Below are 10,796 nucleotides of genomic sequence, written 5' to 3'. Positions count from 1 at the left end.
CAATAATTTTGAATGGTTACAGCCAGGAGGTGCCTCTTTGTGCTCATAATTACCGAGTTCTTATCGACAAATAAAAATATCTTTGCTTCCCATTTGTACTAGCATCAATTCTGTATACTCTGTATCAGTTTTTGTGCAGCTGTTCTCATGGCCCCGAAGCATTGCACCTAAGTGTTATTTAGCCATATTTTGTCTCGTATCTTGTATCGTGTTGAGGAAGTGCTTGACTGCGTGGGGGGGGGGGGGTCCTCGTCCGACCAGGCTACACAATCAATAGTAGACTCTACTATACTAGTGTTTGGCCAGGTCACCGACGGGACTTTTTCCCTACACAACCACGTCCTTCGGGACACTGTGCTAAAATCACTTTGGTGACAGAGCTAGGTGATGTTAGGTTTACCCTACCTGTATACTGTTCCTGAAAATTTCCATGTTAATAAGAATTGTCTAGATCAATATATCTAGTGACTTTACGAAGACTACTAACTTTAACTCATATATAATTAATCATAAAACTAGCCTATTGGTAAATATACTTAAGCACCTACAGGATTTTTGATCTCGGATACCATAAGCGTAGATAATTAGATAAGCATAAGATAATTAAGTGATTTCCAAGATAAAATCTTTAAATTTTGATTCAGCCTTCGTCTCCGATTACCATGTATTATACTTCATCATCGTTAGTATATTAGTGCAAGTGCAAGTTATAATTTCCACCCCGGAAAAGGAAAATGTCACGTGATTGGTACTTGCCAATGATCAGTCTGGAAAGTCGGTCGAACAGACGTAATAACGCATGAAGCGTAACCACTATTATAGTACTACACACACATTCGACGGAGAAACGCAACGGGTCAGTTTCACACACAAACATACTGCCTTACAGACCTACTTTCTCCGCCGGGTATAATAGTAATAAATCCGATTCATAAATCCATCGCCTCTGGGATTTTTTCTTAAAACCGATCCGGAGATCACGATTCAAGGATGCCGATCACCATGATCTTCCTGTGTTTTGGTGAGAATTTTCCCTTTTGCTATTTCTTCTGAAGGCGTCACTAACCTCTTACTTCAACATTAATATAATTTTAAAAAATAATTTCGAATATGTTCATAAAATATTTTATGTATGTAATTGATTTATAAAAGGCTACTGCAACTGCCTTCAAAGGATTTATTTCGCCAAAATTTTTGAAATTCGTTTCATTTCGTTCATTTGAAAGTGTAGTTATTTCTAGAACCCAAAACTTTCACTTTTGTCTGCATGAGAACTAGAAGCGAAGTTGTTTTCAATTAAGTGAAATGAGTTTAATGATCTTAGTTTTAAGAATGCAATCTTTGGATGCGTTTTCTGAACGTTTGTGTTTTTTATACTTCACAAAGAACTTGATTTCTTAGGATTTTGTTTTTCAAATTCAAATAAGTTATTATTATTATCATTACTTAAATACATCAATATAAGAAAAGAGAGAAAAACTTTACCAAGGGGTCTCGAGAAAGATGACCCATTCTTATAAATGCTAGTTAAATTAGTATGGACAAAAAAATAATGAAAAGGGAAAAACATTAAAATATATAATACTGAATAAATATGAAATTTATGGCAACGGGAATGAATTCTGGTAACAAACTCACATATTGCTCAAATAAAATTTTAAACATTTAGTATGTTAGAAAACAAAAAGCAAGTAAATAAATTCAACTATTACGTTATAAAAAACAAAAACAAAACAGAGAAACGTTATAACAAATTTTCTTAACCATCAATGTTGATAATTTATTGTGAGCGATTTGTGGTGGTAATACATTGTAGAATTTTGAGATAAGTGAAGTGTTTTTTTTAATAAGTGGTCTGTAAACTAACAGTACTATAAATACACTAATTAATTAATTCGTTAAACACATTAGTTGGTGTTTCTCAAAATATCTCTATGAAACTTACGAACTTTAAACAGCTCTGGCTGTGCAATGAACTAATAACTAAACAATAAAACAATACGTTCGAAACTTTTTGATTTGCATGATTTTAAATTGATAAGGATACAATATCAAATATTTAAATTTTTTCACGTACATAACCATATCTCAAAAAGTTTATATAATATTCTAAAACTTTGAGTCCATTGCACAGAGTAATGTCAAATCAATAACGCGTGTGAAGGCCATGTTGATGCAAGCAGTAGTTTTTAGTATACAGTGTGTAGTAAAAGTACTGAAAATATGCTAATTTTACAAGTTTTGATATGTTTATGGGAAAAAAAATTACTTTCAAAGTGCCGGCTTGTCCCTTCTAGGTACTTTAAAAAAAGAGAGCCATTTTGGATAAAACGCATGTGGTTTCGGTTTGGATATAGTACAAAATGTTATTTCATGAATATTTTGACAAAAAAAAAATTATGTTGCCAATTTTATATGTAATATAATACCACTAATAGCCAACAAAATAACCACTAATTGCTGAAATTCGTCATAGATTTTTGGTCCATAAATGCCAAATGTTTTTAACGAAATAAATAACACAAATGAAGTATTCACTAAATTTTAAATATTCAACCTCTACTCTTACTACAAACCAAAAATCATCCAGCCATATATGGCTGGTAGTGATGAATTTTTTATGGTGGTTGGTAGATATATCGCATGAACAAAATCGGAGAAAACCCAGTGGAATTATGACAAAAAAAAGCACGAAGGAGATTCAAACTGTATATTATACTGCAAATTCAGACGAATAAACGAGCTTAGCACTGCCTTACTCGACAAATCAAAGTTAACGATCCATGCTGATGCCAATTGGAAAAAAATAAATTGTTCCGCTAAATTACCGTTTCGTATTTATATTATCAACCAGAGTTGCCAGACGTCTCGTATATGCACAGTTGTCCCTTTGCCCCCCCCCCCCCATTTCAAAGAAATGTTCCTGTGTCTTGAATAAGTACATAAAATTAATACGGCGAGACAGTATGGGCAATGGAGTTATAACAAAGGAGCCCAAAGGAAAGTGAACGTTAAATAGTTTGAATGCTAAAATTTTGACATTGTTTGTATGTACTATCAGCTCATATTAAATAGAATTTCACAAATTTAAGCTGTAATTTTGTTCAAATTCCGTTAATTCCTAAAGACAGAGTAAAACAGTTCAGGAATTTTCCGCCAGGTAGCATTCTGGTTACTGTTACCGTGAAGCGCATGTCCAATTTAATACATCTAAGCACTCTCTTCATTGTTCTCTTCATCCATTCAATAGTTATGACCACTTGAAAATCTTGCATAATGACACATGCGCAGTCTCTTGCAATCATTTTCAACCTCTAAGAATCATTTTGGGATGCCCGGGAGCAAAAAGGATGAATATTTTGGAGAAACAGGAAACATTGGAAATTCCGCATAGTCTCTTCAATAACTCCTGAAATATGGCAGATATAATTGTGAAAGTAACGTTTTTGCACAGCGCATATACGAGCACTCATCTAATGGTAAGAAATGTTAGAACGCCACCTGGTGGAAAATTTAAGAATTTTTTTGTGTCATCTTGAAATCTAATTAGGATAGACAAAAAAAATTCAGCACTAAGTCATATACGTGATTGTCAATGATGTTGACGAAAACCTTGAAAAAATTAGTGTACCTAAGTCAGGTGCGATCATTGCTCGGTATTTTGTTGCTTATTCGTGAGCCTCGTAAACCTTTGTAAGTTGTTGTACAAGTGCAGTTGCAGTATCGTGTGTGCGCTGTACTTTTCCCAAATCAAGTAGAGCCGTAACTGTGATTTTGGGTGGTGTTGGGGGGTGGGGGGATTTCGATTTTTCTGTCCTTATCACCGTAAAACTCAACGATTTTATACTGCTGCTTTTGTTCCTTTTTAAAATTTACCGACCCTTAAAGTTTTCCTCCCAGGGCAATTGCCCCTTTCCCCCCCCCCCCCAATTCCAGCCCTGCTTCATGTCAAGGGCTTTGGAGACGAAATGAAGCTGCCCATGGGCTAAATGATATTTTTGATCAATATATCTATTGAAGAACTCCAAAATGCTTGCAGGAAGTGGTTGGGAAAAAATGCAAAAGTAGTGCATTGATGCTGGTAGGGTGAAAAACGTGAAATTTCTCTCAATACAAATACACAGAAATTACAAAAATAAAAAAATAAATTTCATGTAGAGTCTGTGTTCGGAGAAGCACCAACAAGTGTTTTACATAAAAAAGAATCATTTCGTATTTGCCTCGTGCTTGATTCGAACATATTAAATTTACAAATAAGTTCTGCCCCCATTCAAGCACCAATATCTTTACGGAGCACCAAGAAATCCTTGGTGGAGCACAGTGTAGGAACCACTGCCTCATACAGCCAGGACTCGGTATAACGTCACCTTGGATACCGAACAAACGTGACTTCATAAGCAGGATGATTGATGAATGACGAGTAAAATCAACCTACTATTTATGCTGGCAGGAACGACATTCAAAAACTGACGTTAAAAGAAGTTGATAGTATATCTAGGTCTTACTGTATTGTAAGTTGTACAAGAGGATTTAGTTATTTTAGTTGCGCCATCTTTTTCAGACACAGGCCAGCTGATATACTAATTAAATGTCCCGACTCATCTACGTGATTATGAGAGAAAATTGAGGTGTTTCTTTAACACCAACATAAATTGTGATAATTTTCATTATCATCGGGGCAGATGACAGCACTACACATAACAAGCATTACACAGAAACAAAAAAAAACTTTACGTCAGGTTGCACTACACGTACACGCACATTCCCGCATGTACCGATTCGTTGGGGGGGGTTCCGGGGGGAGGGTGTAGCAGTAGTAGGTAGGGGCTCGGGGATCCACGATGTTCTTAAGTCAGCCACCTCGTTGGGCAATTTGCCTGTTGTGGCGTTGTATTTGTATTTGTATTTGTATTTGTATTTTTTGTTTGTTTTCAGTTATGTTTGCTGGGAAATCCATTGTTGATGCGAATACCATCCCCCTCGATGACCGACAGGTAATTCAAGTTTTTTTTTCCCCCCAACAGCTTTTTTCAACACACTTTTGAGTAACAATCTTTTTTAATATTTTTCTGAAAATAACAGTTTTTTCAAACACTCTTTTTAAGTAATAATATATTTTCGAACACCCTTTTAACCCTTTGAAGGGCGCGACATCGAAATATGAAAAATATAAAAAAATAACTTGATGTACCGATGCATATGGGTGTACATATTACGTTTTTCAAAAAAATTGAAAAAAAAAAATTGCTTTTTCATTTATATATGAGGTGGAATACCGTTTGTCCCACCGCGCACTTAGCGCTTATCAGTGCGGTTGAAAATGCTTGGCAGGGAAAGCATTACTAAGGCACATTTACAATAGTGCTTATTTCATTTTATTAGCCAGGAAAAGATTAGAATAGTTAAAGGATGTCATAATATGGAGAAATACTTCTAAATTGTATTTTAAATGTTGATGGAAGGCATAAAGTCTCAAATAATGATGTGTTAAGTATAAAATTCTATAGCAATCTCTCTGACAAATGACTCAATAAGGGTCGCACTTTATAGTTTGTCAAAAAGTTGGGGTCACCTTTCTTTAGCTGAACCGAATTATCGTTCAGGTGTAGGTGGACCAACATCCAGGTGAATCTTTTCACTGGAATTAGTTTGCTTATGAAACTATCAGCCAGAATTGGATTTGTTGACCAGTAGTCTCTGCAGATAGGGAGTTTTTTTACGCCCATTGCTAAATTTATAGCTAAAAAGCATAGAAACTCGTCTTTAGAACTGGATCAAACTTCTTTCCTTCCTGGGTTGCATAAAGATTTGTTTGGGAAACGATATGCTCAACCAGGGCTGATGTAAACAAACACAAAAAAATCGCAATAGGAGATTGTTCTTCCAGGTCCAAAATCTCATCACTTGGCCCAGTCCTTTCTCCGAATTCTGGAACAGTGTTGTGTCGTGGGGTTTTACTCAAGTTATTATATCTATTGTTGATGATCCTGGAGTCGATGTTTCATCAACAATAGATTCTTCTATGATAGTTCAATTCTTCATCCCCGATACGCGAAATTCTTCCCATTCTTGCACTTCATCATCATCAAGTTCAATTGAGGATTCTGGATCCGATAGTATTTCTTCAATCAAAGCAAGAGCTTCAGCAGCTGTTAGTCCTTTTCGAGGCATTTTGAATTTTCTTCTACTTTATAGAGGGGACCGTGTCGCAGGTTATTCAAGTGACACAGGTTATTAAAAATGTGCTGCTTGGTTCGGTTTTACAAAATTTGGTTTGAGGTCGCGTACCACATCAAATGCCTACGAGGGCCACATTTGGCCCTCGTATGGGTTGAGCATTAGTTGAGCTTATGTGATGTAAAAATTACTAAGAATATATATTTCTTTTATCTCCAGGACCTCTCACCCCAAGATGCCGCTGATATATTGTCTCAATTCATATCCCGGTCGGACATGCTACTGGCGCCTCAAACGGAGCGACCGATCATCTCACCACCACCAACCGCTGGCAATGACTTGAAGACACTCAACGACGAATTCTCCTCGTTCTTGAAAGCACTATCGGCAAGTAACAACGTGGATCCTGAACCACGTGACGTCGTCTACCCACAGGTTCAACAGCAGCAACGGAAAATAACGGATCTAACGCGGTCGGAATATGCCAAGGAGGATCGACAAGGATATTACAGCGACCCATATTACGGAAAAGACATAGGCTACCAAAAACAAATTTACGAGAATCAGATGCCTCAACAAGTCCCTGTGAAAACCGTCGGGATCAGAATCAGTCCCTTGAACATCCTCCGCTCATTACTGAACCTGTTACCAAAACCGATATTCAATCTGAACGGTAAGCTCTTCCTTGGTCTCGAACTCGGGAAGAATGTAGGTCTGGCAACAGGAACAGGACAGAAAGGGAATTCGCAAGGGAATGGAGCAAGATTCTTTGTGAAGTACTAAAAGGTTTTCAACACAGATTTCTGGCAAATATTTATCCGATAGCGTTACAGGTTCCAGTGTCAAAGCCAGTGATGTAGGGGGTTGGCGAAATGAGTCATCCATTTGTTATTCAAAAAACCTCTAGAGTAACTGTGGAATTACCATTGCAGGCTATGCCGAGATGAAATTAACCCATTTACCAGAGGCGCCGACAGGATAAAACTATTGGGGGGGGGACGAACTTTCACGAGTGTACCCCATATTACGAATTCCCATTCAACAAATTCTTCATTTAACAGATTCACGCAAAGGCAATATTCGCAAAAAAAAAAGTCGTTAAATCGGGAAATTCGTTAAATGGAAGTTCGAGATACCGCGGTCCGCCTATATTTATTAAACATACCACCGAGACTCATTCGGAAATTTCACCAATTACACCAAGCTGTTATACATAATCACCGGTAAAAAGCAATGAATTTCAAGTCATGTTTACCAAGGACGATTGGGTATGATGCATAATCGCTTCAAACTTACGATATGATTGGCGATTACGCATAATAACCGATTTAATACATTCACCGTGACATTCATACCATAATTCCATGACTGCTCCGGTAGTTAGACTACCGAAGAATTATTTAGAAAATCACCCGACGAATTATTTCGAGGGAGTTTTTTACTGTAACTTGAAGGGGGAAAAAAATACAGGGATTCATAACACACAGAGAATGGACGAATTCTCGATCATGTGATATTTGTTCGAAGATATATTTGTATATTGTGTAAATAAAATTACTTCTAATTTTGTGAATAAAAATAAGCCTTTTATAGTGTCTTTCAGTAGTTTCTGTTTCATTTTTAAAGTGTGTTGCGCTGCGTGATGCAAGAGGTGACTCGAGCTCACCTGCCGCCCCTGAACACGACCCTGCAGGCTTGCTCTCAAAATTTTTAACCCGATCTCATTTTTCTGAGACCCCTCGGGCCGTGCCGAGTGCGCACGTACATTAAGATGGGCCTGGACAAGTGAGAGTTTTTTCAACATCATTTTTTGGCAAGGTATGCTTCAAAAGAGTGACAGCACTGGTGTCTTGTGAATTTTTACTCTTAAAAAATTTCAAAAATGTATGTGTTTAAACATAAGTCGAGGCTGCCGCCTCTTACAATCCGCCGCCCGGGTTCCCCACACCCTTGGACATATCCCTCATCGGAGGGGACCCTAAAATTATGTGGTCCTCGCCAATTTCTCGAATTTCCGCGTAGAAAAATGAGGCATTAGACTAAGCGGCAATTGTTATTTATCATAGCACCTGATCCCATTATCTTTCTATGCACCAGAGAAGGTTCTCCGGGCGTAGTTGAGGGAACTGAAGTTCAGACAGAACTGGAAGTGGTTCATTAAAGAATCAGGCAATATCTTCCTTCTTCAATTCAGAAACAAACAAAATGGGTGAAACAGCACTCAATGCTTTAATAATTAGCAAATACCTATCGGTGTAAAGAAGCGGAGAGGTGCGGTTCTGTTTTGATTGGAAAACAATTATTGCCGGTGTAGTGGCGCTATCTCTTGTAAACATATGTAAAGAACATAAGCCAAAGATGCGTCCTCACATCCAAATTTAGAATTTTTGGTAACCCTAACTAAACCCTTTCTCTCGCATATTGAGTACGTGAATAATAAATACATAACATATCGTTGCACATTGGAACCCCTGTTGTCATCTATGAACTACAAAAAATACTAACCATCAGCCTGTTTTAAAAATCCTGCTGAGCTGAATAAAAGGTTTCATTTCGATGGTGCAAAGAATCCTTTTCATTTTTCAGATGGTGGGCGCATTCGCTTTAATTTCACCTGCACGGACCCGTTGTTTCCCTGCGCACAGAATTTCGATATCTACGCGGAATGAAAAAATGTCGTGCTATACCTTTTTAGAATATGGGGAATTTTTTTCTGCGTAGCAAAAAAACTGTGTACACCAGAAGTGTCGGTAGTGTTTAGAACTTGTGGGTGCTCGTCTTGTTCTTTACATAGGAAATTTCCATTTCTGGATCAATTCAGGGTGTGCTCAGATCAGGAGGGTACGCTGGATCGACCTATGGAGAAGGATAATGCAGAATAAATAAACTTTGCGATTTTTGACTATCTGATCGTGATAACGCAAAAACTAGTAATTTAGGAAATAATGAGCAAAAAATTCACGATACAAAAGATCTATACATCAAAAATAGTGTAAATATTCTATTCCGTTACTATCGATGATATTGATTTTTTTTACAGTAAAACATTGCAGCTATTTAGTCTCAGAAGGAAAATCGGCATTAACGAGAAACCATACGCTGCTAGTCCGTTAAATTGAGTGTGTAATCCTTTCCCTGAGATACTTTTGACAAGTTGAGTGCTGTAAATCATCCCTCTTGCCACATCTTCCTTCAACTTACCCTCCCTTTGATGCCCCCGTGGCTTCGGTCGCAAACACTACGGTTTTTGTTTCAGTCGCAAATGTCCCGGTAGCAAATAAGACGGCTTCCTCGAGAAGAAATCTGTACTTGTGCAGAACCTATTTTTGGTGTCTCCTGCCCACGTTTATTTATTTTTTTTTTTTTTGTGTCGACAAAGCTTCTCACTTTTTCTACTCGAATTATTTCGCATTCCTCTTAGAACAGTACCCAAGTGCGGATCCAGACGGGGAGCGATCGCCCCTCCCAAGAGTCGAATAACATGGGAGAAATTTGTCTGTCCCGTGAAATACGGATGATCCAATGCACCTACACAGGAAGTCGCTTCTCCGACACCTGGCCATCGCCCTGGATCCGCCTGCCTTCACTCCATTCGAAGCTGAAGATTTCTGCCACGGCTTCATTAACAGCTAAAGATACCTGACTTCGTTCCATTCGCCGCTGAAGACCTCTGCCTTGGCTTTACTCGCAGCTAAAGATGCCTGTACCTCCGCTCCATTCGGAGCTGAATATTTCTGCCTCCACTCATTTCGCAGTTTAAGATGTCTGAGACAGCTCTGGGAAAGAAGCTGAGCTATCTCAGCTTCTTTCCCAGCTGAATATTTCTGCCTCTGCTCCATTCGCAGCTGAAGATATTCACCTCTGCTCCATTCGCAGCTGAAGATATTCACCTCTGCTCCATTCGCAGCTGAAGATATTCACCTCTGCTCCATTCGCAGCTGAAGATATTCACCTCTGCTCCATTCGCAGCTGAAGATTTTGCCGTTGCTCAGGAACGGATCCAGGGGTGGGGGCGATAGGTAAGAACCGAATAATATTGGAAAATTTTCCTGGGGTGATCCAACGAACTTACACAATTCGCTTCTCCCGACACCTCGACCTGGATCCCCACCTTGCGGTGCCCCCATAAAGTCGCGCAGGTCGCACGGCCAAAAAACCGTCCCTAGTTAAGAACACCGATTATGGTTTCTTTTCTGAATTGTTTCCAACTCTGCCAAAATGCTTGCTTGACACGGCTAACTAAACCTATAGTCGTGGCCCCGGGTTACGATGGTCTTAAGTGTGTAATGTGTACAAATGGGTAGGAGCAGAAAAGAGAGAGGAATCTTCTGCCCGTGTGGGATCTATTTTTAGTGCCCCCGATGACGTTTCTCAGCTCAACAAATTTTTTTTACCTTCCAAGGCGGATTTGGCACCCTATCCTAGAGAAGTGCCCCATGTGGCTGCACAGGTCGCATTTCCTCTGTGGGGGCTAAAAGGCTTCAGCCTAGTTTCATATAATTTTTGTTTTTTTTCATACTATAAATTCTCTATCGAGGGAACAGTGAAAAATCTGGCCTTTAGGGCCCAAAAAAAGATCCCAGCCTAGCTACCACTGCTGCAGGACGTGAGTGCAATAA

General features: G+C 38.6%; 1 protein-coding gene across 1 annotated transcript; it reads left to right on the top strand.

Annotated features, from left to right (window-relative positions):
• Window positions 1-890: 890 nt before the first annotated feature.
• On the top strand, window positions 891-7,656 carry LOC149078180 (uncharacterized). Its single transcript, XM_089241451.1, has 3 exons — window positions 891-1,021; window positions 4,936-4,994; window positions 6,397-7,656. The coding sequence occupies exons 1-3, from the start codon at window positions 991-993 to the stop codon at window positions 6,958-6,960; spliced, it is 654 nt and encodes a 217-aa protein (XP_089097577.1). The 5' UTR covers window positions 891-990; the 3' UTR covers window positions 6,961-7,656.
• The last annotated feature ends 3,140 nt before the right edge of the window (window positions 7,657-10,796 follow it).

The sequence above is a fragment of the Pholcus phalangioides genome, unplaced genomic scaffold, assembly GCF_987345545.1.
Source record: "Pholcus phalangioides strain wild (caught in Gottingen) unplaced genomic scaffold, Ppha-v1.0 ptg000014l_1, whole genome shotgun sequence".
NCBI classification, from domain to species: domain Eukaryota; kingdom Metazoa; phylum Arthropoda; class Arachnida; order Araneae; family Pholcidae; genus Pholcus; species Pholcus phalangioides.
Note: the sequence above shows the minus strand (reverse complement) of the source record. Positions and strands in the feature narration are given on the sequence as shown.